Below are 15,859 nucleotides of genomic sequence, written 5' to 3'. Positions count from 1 at the left end.
CATTCTATATATGTTTTATTTTAAATCCCTTTAAAGGACTTGAAAAACAGCAACTTAAGAAGTCTAAAAACGAAATTAAACCACTTAAAAGTTGAAGAGGCTGGGTTTAGGGGAAAAAAATGAGTAAACAATAAAGCCTAACAGTATGAGAATCAAGAACACTTTTTATCAACAAATTTATAGAACTATATAGGTTTTTAAAGGAATGCTTAATGATACTTGAGGAATGAACACTAATAACCCTAGTGTTACCACAGAGGGAAATACTCCTACCAGAATGAAAGCAGAGTGAGAAACAAAGAATGAGGTGAGATGACTAGTTTCTGCCCCCATAATTCTTCCCCCTTTCTCTCTAGTGACAGAGCCCTCTTTGGGGTGGGCACACTGCTGTCCCGCTGAAAGACACCGGTGTAGGAAGGTGTGGCCACTTGCCTAAGTTCTGGCCAAGGAGATGCTGAACAGGACTTCTGAAAAGGCTCTTAAAGAAGAGGGGGTGAGATGTTCTCTCCAACTCCCTCCACGAGAGGGAGGTCCTAAGTGGCAGTTTCTGGGTCCTGGCGGCAGCATGGAGCTGCCCTCCACTGCACATCTCCATTCTTCTTTCTCGTGGGAGAGGGCCACTTTTCTTCAGCCACTGGTATTTTAGCTTTTTTTGTTGTTGTTGTTGTACTCAACCAAATTTGAAAAGCTTCAGATGGTATTCCTTTAAATTTTCTACATCCAGATGAATCCAAACTACCAGAAAAACGTATACTGGTATATTTTTAAAATGACTTGTTTTCACCCTAGTATATTGATGAAAATATCAAACCCTATTCTCTTTTGATACTATCTCATTTCAAACTCTAATTTGTTTGGATTTCTCTTCTTAATTTTTTAAAATATTTATTTATATTCTGAGAGAGAGAGACAGACAGACAGAGTATGAGTTGGGGAAGGGCAGAGAGAGAGGGAGACACAGCACAGAGCCTGACAATAGGGCTTGGACTCAGGAATCATGATATCACAACCTGAGCTGAAGTCGGATGCCCAACCGACTGAACCACCCAGGCTCCTCTGGCTTTCTTTTCTGATTATTAAGCTATCCCTCATTGGATTTATCCCTGTAGCTTCAAGTTTAAACAAATCTCAATCTCATTAATTTAAAATAAATGCAAATTTTAAAAGTCTATTTTCAGTACAGAATGCCATCTGGATCCAATTCTATAGGAATTTTTGGATTTTAATCCCAAACCATGATTCAAAAATAGGCTGTTTTGCCAGGCTTGAGAAAGTTTAACGTGGTCTTTCTAGCGGTCCCATGTTCATTTGCTGACTTAAAGAAATTTTTAATCAAACAGAAAGGCTCTTTCCATTCATGGGAGTGTCTAGAAGCAAGAGAAAAAAGTGCATATATTGGAGTTAGGTGCTTTAGCTCATGCTCCTTTCTCTTCCTCCTTCCTTTCATTTTTTTTTTTAAGGTCTAAGCAGATAAGGGAAGTGAATATAGAAAAGATCCCCTGCTAGAGCCACAGGACCTGAAGCCAAGAAGATGTATTTTTAGTTTCAGATTCTCAATAAATATTTCAACAAAAATTTCACAAAGGGTACTGGCAACCTGAAAGAGTTTTAATGATATATAAATAAATGTAAACACTCAGTTGTATTAAAAAAAGGAAATATTAAAAGTAGCTTAGCAATCCCTGCAGTTTATATAAATTAAACACGGAATCCATCCTCTGATGAGAAAGCTGCAAGTCTCAAAAACCCTTCAGAGCCCACTGTGTTGACTCTGACATCAGATTGCCTGGATTCAAATTCCAGTTCTGTCGATCTCTAATTACATGACTTTAGCAACCTATTTGGCCTTTCTGTGCCCCAGTGTTCTCCTCTATAAAATAAGGATACTAACAGAAACCATCTCCGAGGGCTACTATAAAGATTAAGTTAATATGTACATGGCAATTAATTACCACAGGGCCTGGATTATAACACAATGTGAGAATGAGCTATTAGCTACTATTATTGTTGTTTCCACTGTCACCTTCTTTCTGCTGTAGAAACCAGGATGTGGCCAATTATTTGAGGATAATTAGTATGTAAACAGGGTTATAAATATAGAAAAGTAATGCTGCTGAAAAGTATGATCTGTTGTTACCTGTAAAATTCCAATGACTAGCCAAAGAGCAGTAGCCACTGCATATCTTAAAATGCGGCTATAAGGAGCTATATAGCTAGGAGGGCTTCTGGAAAGACTAGAGGATGAGTCCATTAATGCTAAGTTCTTGAATCCTATAACCTGGAGTAAAAAAATGAAAAATTTTAACAGACATGGATAAAGAAAACAGCTCTACTAATGAGACACTCCTCCCTACTCCTTACTATAAACAACTAAAATATTTATAAAAGTTTGTACAAATAGTAGAAAATCTAGGTAAAAATAATTATTCAGTATTTTTAATTACAAAGCAAACTATTTAGTTAGTTCATTTGGAAATCTCTTCAATATGACTAAAGGCCAGATATAACCTTATTATCATACACTGACAAAATTAAAACATTTCTGTCAAAAAGAATAAAACTTTCTTCAGTAAACAACCAATGAACAACCAGCATTTCATGCATTTTTAACATATGCCAGGCACTATGCAAAATACTTCTTATATTTTCAACAGTATTTTCCAAAATGTCTTTTGAGGAAGGTAGCTTATGTGATAAAAGGAAGCCATGGCTGAGTAAGTGTAGTCTGTACATTATACTCCTGTCCATGCCTTCCACTCTCATTGAGTAGAAGTTCCGGGAAGTTTTACAGTAAAGAAATCTACATAACTTTATTGAATCCAATGCTTTCCAAATGTGCTTATTTAAAAAAATTATTTTTCATATAACACCTTTAAAGCTCTATAGAACACTCTTAACAAACAATACTGTAAGTTAATTTTTGAAAAATCATTCATATGCCTTAGGAATACATATATTTTCCTGGCTTAAAAAAAGGGAAGAAAGGGAGAGAAGAAAGGAAGAAAAAGGAAAAAAGGCACAGACATGAGTTAATAATTCATATTTAACTTTATTTAAGCAGCTAATTCTTGAGAAAATCTATTACCCACATAAATGGGTCTCCTATTCAGTACTGAATACTTCCTTTAATACTTCCAACCAGATCCATGAAATAGCTGTAAAGGTATCATAAACATCACCCATTCTCTGTGCATAGTTCAGCTCTTAGCACTAAACATAGTCTATAGTAGGCTTTTGATGATAATCTATTGAAAAATTTCACCTACAATAGTGGTTCTAATGCAGAATTCTAATTCAAGTAAGAATGTGAATGAGAGAGACGCTATGGAAGCAAACATAATCTCTAGGGGTGAGGCCAGGAACAGATATTTTGTAAAAGCTTCCCAGGGGATTTTGATACAAATCAGTAGTTTAAAAACAGCTCCTGAGGCACCTGGGTGGTTCAGTCAGTTAAGTGTCTGACTTTGGCTCAGGTCATGATCTCATGGTTCGTGAGTTCGAGTCCCATGTTAGGCTCTGTGCTGGAGCTCAGACCTTGGAGCTTGCTTCGGATTCTGTGTCTCTCTTCCTTTCTCTCTCTGCCCTTCCCCTGTTCACACTCTTTCTCACTCAAAAATAAACAAAACAAAAAAACCTGCTCCTTACCTAGAGTGGTCAAACTGAAAGAGACAGAGTAGAACGGCAATTGTCAGAGGCTGGGGAGGGGGAATGGGAAGTTGTTGTTTAATGTTAGGCACAGAATTTCAGTTGTGCAAGACGAAAAGAGTCATAGAGGTTGGTGGAACAGTAGGATGAATATACCTAGACTGAACTGCACACTGAAAAATGGTTAAGATGACAGATTTCATGTTTTGTGTATATATTTTTTTATTTGAGAGAGAGAGAGAGCGAGCAAGCGCAGAAGAGAGGGGCAGAGGGAGAGAGAATCTTAAGCAGGCTCCATGCTCAGCACAGAACCCTAAGCAGGGCTCGATCCCACAACCCTGGGATCATGACCTGAGCTGAAATCAAGAGTTGGACACTCAACAGACTGAGTCACCCAGGCGATTTTTTGTTTTGTTTTATATGTTATGTGTATTTTAACACAGTTTTTAAAAGCCACTATTTGTAATGGCTTGGTAACTTTAGAAAGCTTTAGGAGACTTCCACTGATGTGAAAATGTAGCTGGAAAAAAATGTAGCTGGAATTACATGAAATTAAGATACATGAGGTGCAGCAAAGTCACAATTACAAAAGTTTATACCTCCAAAAAAAAGAGGACAGCAAGTATTTGGAAGAGTGGATTAATTTTTCTCACAGTTTGAATTTCATTCCATTCATTGGCTACAAAATACGTTCTCCATATGCTCACAGGAACCGTGGCACTGCGAACACCGCCCTCACCTGGTCAGAAAAAGAAAACAAGAAGGTTTTATCTTTGGTCTGAAAAAGCAGCAAAAGCATTTTGGTACAATGGTTATTTCAGTTACCTTCAACAGCTTTCAGAACCTTCCCTTTAGGTCGCTCCCAATCAATAAAGAATATATCTATGGTAATCTGGGACATAAGCTTATGCAAAAATTGCAGAGCCTGAAAACGACAAACAAAACCTTTGAGAAAATATCCACATTAAACCTGCTTATGAGGGGCGCCTGGGTGGCTCAGTTCATTAAGTGGCTCACTTCAGCTCAGGTCACAGTCTCATGGTTTGAGTTCGAGCCCCACGCTGGGATCTGTGCTGACAGCTCAGAGTCTGGAGTCTGCTTCAGATTCTGTGTCTTCCTTTCCCTCTGCCCCTTTCCCACTCACACTGTCTCTCTCTCTCTCAAAAATAATATTTAACATTTAAAAAACCTGCTTCTGAAAATAATAATGATTTTTTAAGAAACAAATATACTGTAATCACAAGAATATACAATGCACAATAACAAAGTTATAATATCGTTATGGGATCACTAGAAGCTTATCAAATTGCATGGAATCAACTAATTCACAAAATTTTTATACACATTACTTTGCCTTCCTTTCTTCTGCTTTCTTTAAAATAGGGATATGAAAAAAGTAGACATACTACCTTCTCGTCGTACAGAAGCCATGCATAATTGACTCTCTTTCAATGGTTTCCAAAAGCACACTTTATTTTCTAGATCATCTGATGTATTTATAAGTGAAGGAATTTTTCAACTGTAATTTGCTGCCTTAATTAAAGTTTTAAGATAACCTTACTGTCTCTTTTCCTATTTCTGGTAATGAGATTGCTAATTTTTAAAAATGTGTTGTTGAAACACATCTTTTTCATTTTAACAAGAGTAATACGTTAATCTGGGGCATTCTTCCTAGTAGATGCATTATTTATCAAAGAATATAAGTGTTAAGTATGGCATGATTCCTCTTTTCAAGGAGCTCACAAATGAGTGGGAAAAGCAGATACTCACTAATAATCATAGTACAATGGGATGAGTTGTACCAGAACCATGTTAGAGAGCTTCACATACATTGATAGAACAATGAAATACGAAGAGGGGACACCATGAGAAGACAAGGAAGTAATATGGGGACAGAGAAAACAAACTCTAGATTCCAGTACTTTATCCAAGGTGGTATCTTTTACTGTCCACTAAAGACATAAAATTCATGCTGAAAGGCATTGTGAATGCATCATCAGACTTCAAAAAGAAAAGGCATATAATGAAATCTCACTTTGTCAAATTAGCTACAACTTGTATTAATTCAAAAATATGTATGGCTTCTTAGGAAAATCGTTTAAGCCAGTTTTTCAGAATGAACTATCTATAATAAATGAAAGTAGACTTTCTTGGTAAAATAAAATAATTCGAGCTTTTTTTTAAATGTTTATTTATCTTTGAGAGAAAGAGAAAGAGAGAGAGCACATGAGGGTGAGACAGAGAGAGAGGAGAGAGAGAATCCCAATCAGATTCCACACAGCCAGCTTAGAGCCTGACACAGGGCTTGATCCCACAAACCATGAGATCATGACCTGAGAGAAAACCAAGAGTTGGGCATTTAACTGACTGAGCCACCCAGGTTAATGTCCGACTCTTGGTTTTGGCTCGGGTCATGATCTTGCAGTTCATGGGATGGAGCCCTGCATCAGGCTCTATGAACTGATGGAAAGGAACATGCTTGAGATTCTCTCTCTCCCTCTCTCTGCCCCTTCCCAACTCTCTCTCTCTCTCAAATAAAAAAATAATAAATAAAAAATAAAATCAAGCTAAATTTGGGGCGCCTGGCTGGCTGAGTGGGAAGAGCAGGTGACTCTTGATCTCAGGGTTGTGAGGTCGAGCTCCATGCTCGGTATAGAGATTACTTAAAAAAAAATGAAACTTTAAAAATAGAAATAAATAAAAAAAATAAAACCACACTAAATTTTACACCAAAGATTTTGAAAGCATCTTAAAGACTTATGAATTTATTAGCAGGTCTTTTAAATTCAGGTACCTGTCCTCTGAAACTTACCTTCAGAGCAAAAGCACATCCCACATAAGTAACAAGACGTTCTTCCTGAGCTGGCACTGGCAGCAGAACAGAGATAGATTTCTGTGCCTATGATATAAGTTACACTATTAAATATGACCATACAGGGTTTTTAAGAAGCACAATTTATAAACCAAAGAAAGCATAAAAGAGGAAGGTTGTGATACTCAATAAACACCACATTCAAGGAATGGGGAATTCAGTGCTTGCCTCACTCAATTTTCTTGATGAGAAATATCCCCAAATAAAGACAGTTTCTTTATAAAGACAGCTTACCAGTTATTCATGTATGAACATTTAGGTTAAATTGAGAAACTCACTTACTTTGAAGAAAATAAGCCAATAAAGACCTGTTCCCACAGTGATGACAAAGAAAACATTGGCCAGATCACCAGCATAGTACACCAAGAATTTCATAACTGTCTGCAATTTAAAAAGAGAATTATAGCTGTTATAGATTCAACCTATTTATATCATCACTTTTAGTAACCTATTTTCTACCTAGATTCTCAAGCTTAAAGCCTTATTTCATGTATCCATAGATCACTCGGTTATAAAGCCCAACTATGGACGCCTCCTGGATTCCTTTGAATCTGTACCTTCCAGTCCATTACCAACATCTGTCTTAACCCGTGTCATCTTTTACCATCTAAGAAAGTTACATTGCCTCCTAATTCTCTCCTAGTTTGGAGCCCTTCACCCCAATCACTCCTTCATACTACCACCAGGGTTAGCTTTCTAAAATGTAAATTGGAAAAATAAAATAAAATGTAAATTGAATTGTGTCACTCCCTTTCCTAAAAATGTACAATGAGTCTTCACTAAAGTAGAAATTCCAGACCCATAAGGTCCTTCAAAACCTAGACCAAAATGGACTTTTTAACTTCATCTGCCAGTTCCAACCACTCCATGATTAACTTGGCATTTCAATTATTTTGTGGAATGAAACGGGCATTGCTTATTGTTTCATCAAATATTCTTTCTTCTCTGTGGCAAACTCCCACGAGCTCTGAAAGTATCCGTCTCTGCTCACTATCACATCCCAGCGTCTGGTAGTGTCCTTGGCAATCAGACAGTGGGTCGTCAGTGACTATTCAGGGAATGCACAGATAACCCAACCCAGCCTAAAGTTCACTTCTCTGGAAAGCCTTTCTTGACTATTCCAAATAGTAAACCAAGCCCCTGTCCTCTGATTCCTTGGCACGCTGGCTTTGGTGTCAGGAAGATATCCCAGTAAATACAAGTTACTATGTTGCCTTTCTCACATTCCTCATCAGCAAAATGGAAATAAATCCACCTATCACTGAGTTGTAAAAATTAAAAGAGTAGAAAGTTTATATCACTTCTGCTACAATTTCATTCTATGAAAAACAGGAATGATAATAATAGTATCTAATCTCATAGGGCTATTGTGAAGATTAAATAAATTATATAAATAAAGCTTTAAAAAAGTGCCTATTAGATAGCATATATTCAGTAAATGTTAGATAAAAATAAAAACAAATAAATAAAAAATGATTATATGAGAAGTAAAACTATAAAGTTAATAGAGGATATCTTTGTGATCTTGAGATTGGGAAAGTTTTCCTAAAAAAATATTCCAGAAGCACATGAAAAACTAAAAAATGTGACAATATCAAAATTAAGTTTCTGTTAAATAAAGTAACACATAGATAAGCATAACAGATGGGTTATATTCGGAGGACATATTTCAACATCAAAAAGCAAAGAATATTCATATTTAGAAAATACAAAAAACTACTTGAAATCAAAGAGAAAAACTGGAAACCAAATAGAAAAGTTGGCAAGGGAAACCAAGATGATTAATAAAGTCTATGAAAAGCAGAGAAATGAAATCAACAATGACGTACTACTTGCACTGCCAGATTGGCAAAAAATGGAAAGGCTGGAAAATACCAAGCGTTGGTGAGGATGTGTGGAAACAAGAACAGCACTGCTGGTGGGAGTGTGGACCGGCACGCAGCAATGCGGGAGGAAAATGCGTGCACACACCTTCCCTAGTTATGTATCCCAGAGAAACAGGGCAGTGTTTTACTCACTCTCCAGCTGTATCTTAAAAGAAGGATACAAAATAGTCAAAAGATGAAAAGATACTTCAAAAACTCCTGAGATCATACCTGTAAATCAATCATGGGACTCCCAATGCGCCTCTTCCATCCTGCTGTCTTCAGAAGAGATGATAATACAGCCAGCCCACCCAAAACACCCAAAGCAATCTAAAAAAAAGAGAACATTTTGGAATTTATGTAATTTCCCTCATCAATGTTCAGATGTGCAAATAAAGAAATGCTCAAAAAATGGTGGATAGAGGCCAAGTTGAAGGAACTCTTAATGACCAAATCTAGGACAATGTAAGCAAGAAGATAAGATAGTGATGAATTATAATCACTAGAATAAAATAAATATCCAGGAATCCATACTGATTTAAAAAAATAATTGAATAAATAAATCCATATGGGCAAAGGGACTACATCTTACAGAATTCTACTTAACAAATATAGAAGAAATGATGGAAATAGAAAAATCACCATCAGGCAGATGTCACAGTAATACTTTTTACAGACAAGAATCATCACTAGATACTAAAATTAGAGACCAAAAGGATAACGAGAAGCAGGATATTCACATCCTCTCAGAGTACCTCACCACAAGATACTTACTAATTACAAATAGAAAAATACTATTTGGAGAACTCTGCAGACACCACCTTAGACGTATGATCTAAGTTAACATCATTAGTAAGAAGACATCCTGACATCATGCACCTTCTGATATGATGCACTGAGAAGGGCACAACATCATATCTGTAGTATCTGTGTCAAAACTACATGAACTTGATTTAATTATGGGAAAATATCAGATAAAACCAATTGAAGGCCAAAATAAATGACCAGTACTCTTCAAAAGTGTTGGGATGGGGTCATGAAAGACAAAGAAAAATTGAGGAACTGTCACAGACTAAAGGAGACTAAGAAGACACGATCACTAAAAGCATTATGTGACCCTGAGTTGGGTCCTAAACCAAAAAAAGGATAGTGAGGGACACCTGGGTGGCTCAATCAGTTAAGTGTCCGACTTTGGCTCAGGTCACAATCTCATGGTTCGTGAGTTTAAGCACTGCATTGTGCTCTGTGCTGACAACTCAGAGCCTGGAGCCTGCTTCAGATTTTGTGTCTCCCTCTCTCTGCCCCTCCCCTGTTCACACTCTGTCTCTCTCTCTCAAAAGTAAATAAACATTAGGGGCGCCTGGGTGGCTTAGTCGGTTAAGCGTCCGACTTTCGCTTAGGTCATGATCTTGTGGTTTGTGGGTTCGAGCCCCGCATCGGGCTCTGTGCTGACTGCCAGCTCTGAGCCTGGAGCCTGTTTCAGTCTGTGACTCCCTCTCCCTCTGACCCTCCCCTGCTCATGCTGTCTCTCTCTCTCTCTCTCCTAGAAATAAATAAAACATTAAAAAAAAAAAGTAAATAAACATTAAAAAAAATTTTAAAAAGGACAGCAAAAAAACTTTGTGAAATTCAGAGAATCTAGATCAATTAATAGGATTACATCAGTATTAGTGTCCTCATGATCACAGTACTATGGTTATGTAAACAGGTGAACATTAGGGGAGACTGGGTGAAGGATCTACTGCAAACTATTTTGACAACTCCCTTGTGTACTTAAACATTTTTTAATTAAGATATATATTATAAATATCTTAACAAGTTAAACTTACATCTGTCTGGACTTGAGCTTCTCCTTGATTCATTTCATATTTGACTGAGAAAGAAACCTGAAATTTAAAACAAGGTAAATTAGCCATACTGAAATTATATAACACAAACCTACTTTCACTATAAAGTAGTGAAATGGCTACTATATATTTGTTGTAGATATATTTGTTGTAGAAATGCCTATTTTTAATCTATCAATATTACTAGAGTTGACCCGTATTTATACATAGTGGAAATACTCTGAGGAATACTCTGAGGAATTGTTCATGCTGCTTTAAATATATCTTTTGAACACATGTTAAAGAAAGAGAGGTTCCTTAGGAGCTTGTTTAGGTTCATTAACAGCAGTCAAACCAAATTAATGATATTTCATTTTCTGACAGGTGTCTATAACTGAGGAATGTGACTAATCTTGTATACCAAGAATTAGCAACTAGCTAAAAAATCACACCTTAGAAGTCAGGTTAATCCAAGGGCTGAACAGAATCTTAGGGGTACCACTATATTAAGACACAAGAAGAGAAAGAAGAACCAGTAAAGGGTAGAGAAAAAGGACTGTGAGAAGCAGAAGAGGTGAGATACCGAAGTCTTACCACTGAATAGAAGTTCAAGAATATGTCTTGAAATACAATGTCAAATGTTGTATGAATGTCAGGTTAAAGAAATAAAGCCAGGGGCGCCTGGGTGGCTCAGTTGGTTAAGCATCTGACTTCGGCTCAGGTCATGATCTCCAGGTTCATGGGTTTGAGCCCCGCATTGGGCTCTGTGTTGACAGCTAGCTCAGAGCCTGGAATCTGCTTCGCATTCTGTGTGTCTCTCTCTCTGACCCTCCCTTGCTCACACTGTGTCTCTCTCTCTCAGAAATAAATAAAACATTAAAAAAAAAAAAAAGGAAAGCCAGTGTATGTAAAATTCACTGCTGACCTTTAAAGAATGAGGTTTTCAAAGACACAGAATGGCAAGAGCCAGACTGCAAATGATGAAAGAGTAAATGGCTGTGGAATCAAGGAAAGATATATGATAGCAAGCTAAAAAGCTGGCAGAATTGAGGAAAGATTTTGTTTTGTTGTTTTACTTTGCTTTTAAGATGGGAGAACTTGAGAGTGGTTACAGGCAAAGCAAAGGGGCCAGCATAGAAGCTGGCTGAATAAGGGAAGGGTGGTGAGACAGGATGCTGGAAAAAGTACTACAAACAAGCACAGGTAGAAGATTAACTTAAGTAAGGAGGAAGGGCCCTTTGTTCATAAAAATCGGAACATGAGGCAGGAAGGATAATGGAACAGAGATTCTGAAGTATTACAGTGGAAATCTGAGGACACTCATCTGAAGGGAAATCTAAGGGATGCTCTTGGTCTGCTCAGAAAATGTGAGGGAAAGGTATTTGCTGTTGGTGAGACAGCAGAGATATAGCTGAATGCTTCATTAATGTTGAATTTTTCCAACAGCTCTCATGAAAAATTAAGAAATGATGAAAGAACCGTACATTCTATACTTAGAATGAATTTGAGGGGGACTTCATCAGTATGGCTTCATGATTCTCTCAATTCTTTTTCTATCTATTATTTTCCAATTTATCGAGACTTACCTTGGAATATGTTAAACAAACAAAAAGATAGTTAAAGAAAAGACCCAGAAATGTTTTATCTTAAAATAAGTATACTCTTGATTACCCAGAAAATTTTATTTAAAAATTTATTTGCGAGAGAGAGAGAGAGAGAGAGAGAGAGAGAGAGAGAGAGAGAGAGAGAGAATCTCAAGCAGGCTCCGTGCTGTCAGCAGAGCCTGATGTGGGGCTCCACTTGGGGCTCAACACAGAGTTTACTGGACTGAGCCACCCAGGTGGTGTCCCTACCCAGGAAATTTTAAACCAGGCAGTCTTTTGTTGTTACTAAGCAAGTTTCTGGATTTTCCTCTCCTCGTGGAAAGGAGAGGTGCATACAAGCTCAGGCAATGGAAACTAATTTTAACATCCAAGTAGGTCATACAAATGAGGAGGTAAAATCTTTCAGAGAAAAGGTATGTTATATGCCCATATTTTCCTTAATGGAAGCCTGAATCTAGTAGCAGCTGAGTCAAACAGAAATACGACAGAGAAGTCAGAAGTACTGTCTGTTGGAACTAGATCATTAAAATTCAGAGAAGCAAAATAGTAGAAATTAAAAGCTATTAGTGAGGTTTGGAGGTAGGGGATGTTTAAATACCTCTCATGTTTCCAGACAGGGAAGGGAATGGCCACCTAATCTCTCTGAGGAAAAAGTACAGAAGGATTACCTCTGGTTTTGATCTCTATCCCTCTGTCATGTACCATTCCTCAAAGAAGACAGGCTTTATCTGACTGCTCGTGAGGCTGGGAGGTAGAACTGAGTGTGTGTGCTCAGCCTTTTCCAGGCTCATTCTCTGTGGTGTAGCCCATCTTCAGAGTGTATGAGGCCTCTACTCCACTCATGGGCCCTTACAGGCAAGGGAGGCCTTTAGTTCTGCAGTTAATTTGAGTTGGGGAAATAGCAGGAAGCCAACCTGGTTGCAGGTCCAAACTATTCTCTATTTCACTTTAGCACTACTCGTTATAAACTACTGATGATTTTAATCTTTCTACTTGTTGAAGTGCATTTTCAAAAGTGAGGAAGCCTGGTGAGAAGAGGAACATATATGCCTCTGAAAAGTTTGAGTTTCTTCTTTCATTAGCCAAGGAAGCAAAATCTTAGTGCAAGCAAGTTGGCCAAAGAGAACAGAAGCAGACACTGCCTATTTCAGCGCACCCCAGGGTCCTAAACAGGGACGCCCAGCTTCTGGTGATGGTGTCTAGAAAGAACCTTAATTCTTGCTTTTTTACTTGAAGGATCTGTAAAGAACACACCTTCACCATTATTAGTAAAAAGTAATTAAGACTTGACTATATTTAGAGCAGTATTTATTTAAAACTTGAAAAAAGACTAATAACTTTTGACCATAATGTAAACTGCATCAGTATTATGCTGACACATATAGAGCCACTGAATAGCATGGAACTCACCTTCACAGACTGGCTGTTGGGATCTTTGATATCAATGTCACTGTAGGCAATGGTAATTAAGGGAGGGTAAATGTTTCCATTTTTTGTACCGGGTACAAGATAGATGCTGTTTAAAGAAAATACATTTTTAGTTATAAATATATCTAAGTCCTTAAACATACAGTTGACTTACTGCTGTTGTCTTTTTTTTAATTTAATATGGATAGTCTTGGTGATCTCAGAATCAACCAGTTAATAAGGACGAGGGTCAAACAAAATAATGGTAACAACAGAAGCTATATCTTAAGTAGTCAAAACTTTAATATTAAAATATACCATCTGAGACAAATTAGAAACTGTTCTTGATCTAGGTCTTATGAAGTTTATAAATGAAATCTGAAGTACTATGAACCATCTTTGAGGAATAGTCAAAAGTGAAGTGTTACATGAAGCCTAGGAAAAGACAGATAACACCAAAATTTTCAAAAGAGAAAGATGAATTTTTAACAAAAAAAATGTATGTCATATCTAGTACTGATTATAGCACACAATGGGATATATTCTGCTGAATTCAATGCATGAGTATAGTTCGTAAATTCAGAAAGGAAAGTGTGAAACACTAGGGGCCAGCATGGTTTTACCACAATCAAATTAGACCTGGTTAGATCCAATTTCATTTTTACCAATGATACTACATTAATAGCCGGAGGGGATGCTAAAAAACACAGTATATTTGGACTTAGGGAAGATATTTGATAAAGCTTCCATACTCCCTGTACCTCATAAGATTGCTATGAAAATCAGAATGAAATAACAATGAAAAAATGTGTATGTAAATTGAAATGCTTCAAAGTGCCAGACTCATGTAAAATGATGGTGTTGATTCTTGCCAGTGCATTCGATGTGCACATCAAAAAATATTAAGAGTGGGTGAGATGTCTGGGTGGCTCAGTCAGTTAAGCATCCAATTTCAGCTCAGTTTCATGATCACACAGCTCGTGAGTTCAAGCCCCGTGTTGGGCTCTGTGCTGACTGTGCAGAGCCTGAAGCCTGCTTTGGATTCTGTATCTCGCTCTCTCTCTGTCCCTGCCCCGCTCGTACTCTTTCTCTCTCTCTCTCTCTCAAAAATAAATAAACATTAAAGAAAATTTAAAAAAACATCAGAGTGAGGAGAGTCAGTTATGATCTAGAGGTAGGAATCTCACACTAAAAACAGAGAAATAAGGGCTGCAGGCACTATTCTAAGGTACGGTCATCATTAAGATCCTAGGAAGAGGGAGGTGTTGCTAGTTAATGTGGGCCAAGGCAGAACAGTAGCTGTGAAAGGAGATGAAAACACAGAAGCCTACCCATTGCAACCACTGGGCACACTCCTTCTCACATTCCCATTTCAGCTCACTGCTACTCAGCTCCCCTCCACCTCTCAACCCATTCTAATAAGAAGGGCTAGAATTCTGACAAAAGCTGCTTAGGTTCTCCTGACAGAATTCTCCCCTTGGAGCTCCTTACTTCTACTGGTGTATATACCAGTCTACACAGATATCTAAAAATCCCTATGTATTGTTCCAATTCAGTTGTCCTTATTGTTTTCATCTGATTACTAGTAAACACTTTCATTACCACACTTTCCCATAGACTCCAACCTTAAGTTAGTACAACAGATGGTTGCTCACCTCAGTGATATTTGGGTAGCAATTCTAATTAATTTTGGCTGACTTCCTAGGTCGTTTTCTCGTCCACTTAGTGCATCCACTAAGAAAATGCGCCGAGTCAGAAGCCACTTGCCAGAGCTACTGTCTTTTACCATAAAAAGAAAAGAAAAAGATGGCATTAAAAGATACGTTCAAATTGTTCAACATGGTTCTCGAGAAGTTACTGAATAAATTTGAAACACAAAATTAGCACATTTTGTTTTAGATAAGATGACTGCACAAACAGCTATCACTGCAAGAAATTCCTGGTAATAGCTTCCCCCACCTCACTTGAATGTCTTCTGATTGTTTGGATTTTCATCAGTTTGGAAGAATTTTCCCTACAAATTACCTGAATAGGAAGGATTTTATAATACAAGAAGAAAATAAATGAACTTGTCTGAAAAGTAGCTTGAGAACAGCTTGAAGAAGCCCCAATTTACAGTTCTACTACTCTTTCTCAACTTCCACGTTAACAATAATATTTAATTTCTTAACAGTAAGCCTGATACATTTGGCAAAAATTTCTAAATATACCAGCAGTCTTATTGTTTTACTTCTTGATAGACTATCTAAAACCATTTAATAAGAGGAGACCCATGACCTTTTTTATAACCCATGGTTTATTAAATAATCATGAAAGTTGACTTATTTATTGGTTTTGAACTCAGAGAGAGAAGGGTATATACAGATATCTTACCTTGGTTTACAAATATTTTATTGTGTTGAAGATTTAGGTTTAACACAGGCACAGCCCAAACATATTGGTGTTGATTTTCATCAGTATATTCAAGGTACACATCATAAAATATAGGAGAGGGAAAGTCGGTTAAGATCTTAGAGATAGGAATCTCACACTGGAAAATAAAAAATAAGCACTGAAAATTAGAAAGCATATTCAATCTTTTAAAGTGTTTTTTGGGGTGCCTGGGTGGCTCAGTCAGTTGAGCATCCAACTTTGGCTCAG

General features: G+C 37.3%; 1 protein-coding gene across 5 annotated transcripts in view; it reads right to left on the bottom strand.

Annotated features, from left to right (window-relative positions):
• TMEM67 (transmembrane protein 67) overlaps positions 1-15,859 on the bottom strand; it is a 60,987-nt gene that overhangs the window by 21,855 nt on the left and 23,273 nt on the right. For all 5 annotated transcript variants that reach the window (XM_077771306.1, XM_077771304.1, XM_077771303.1 and 2 more), the window contains exons 12-21: positions 15,593-15,749; positions 14,875-14,998; positions 13,223-13,328; positions 10,212-10,268; positions 8,614-8,712; positions 6,800-6,898; positions 6,458-6,544; positions 4,471-4,570; positions 4,245-4,384; positions 2,138-2,278 (exon numbers count right to left, since the gene is read on the bottom strand). In XM_077771306.1, coding sequence (XP_077627432.1) covers positions 2,138-2,278; positions 4,245-4,384; positions 4,471-4,570; positions 6,458-6,544; positions 6,800-6,898; positions 8,614-8,712; positions 10,212-10,268; positions 13,223-13,328; positions 14,875-14,998; positions 15,593-15,749 — 1,110 coding nt within the window. The remainder of the gene's footprint in view (positions 1-2,137; positions 2,279-4,244; positions 4,385-4,470; positions 4,571-6,457; positions 6,545-6,799; positions 6,899-8,613; positions 8,713-10,211; positions 10,269-13,222; positions 13,329-14,874; positions 14,999-15,592; positions 15,750-15,859) is intronic.

This window comes from Crocuta crocuta, unplaced genomic scaffold, assembly GCF_008692635.1.
Source record: "Crocuta crocuta isolate KB4526 unplaced genomic scaffold, BGI_CrCroc_1.0 scaffold235, whole genome shotgun sequence".
Taxonomy (NCBI): domain Eukaryota; kingdom Metazoa; phylum Chordata; class Mammalia; order Carnivora; family Hyaenidae; genus Crocuta; species Crocuta crocuta.
The sequence above is the reverse complement of the archived record's forward strand: the minus strand, read 5'-3'. Positions and strand labels throughout refer to the sequence as shown.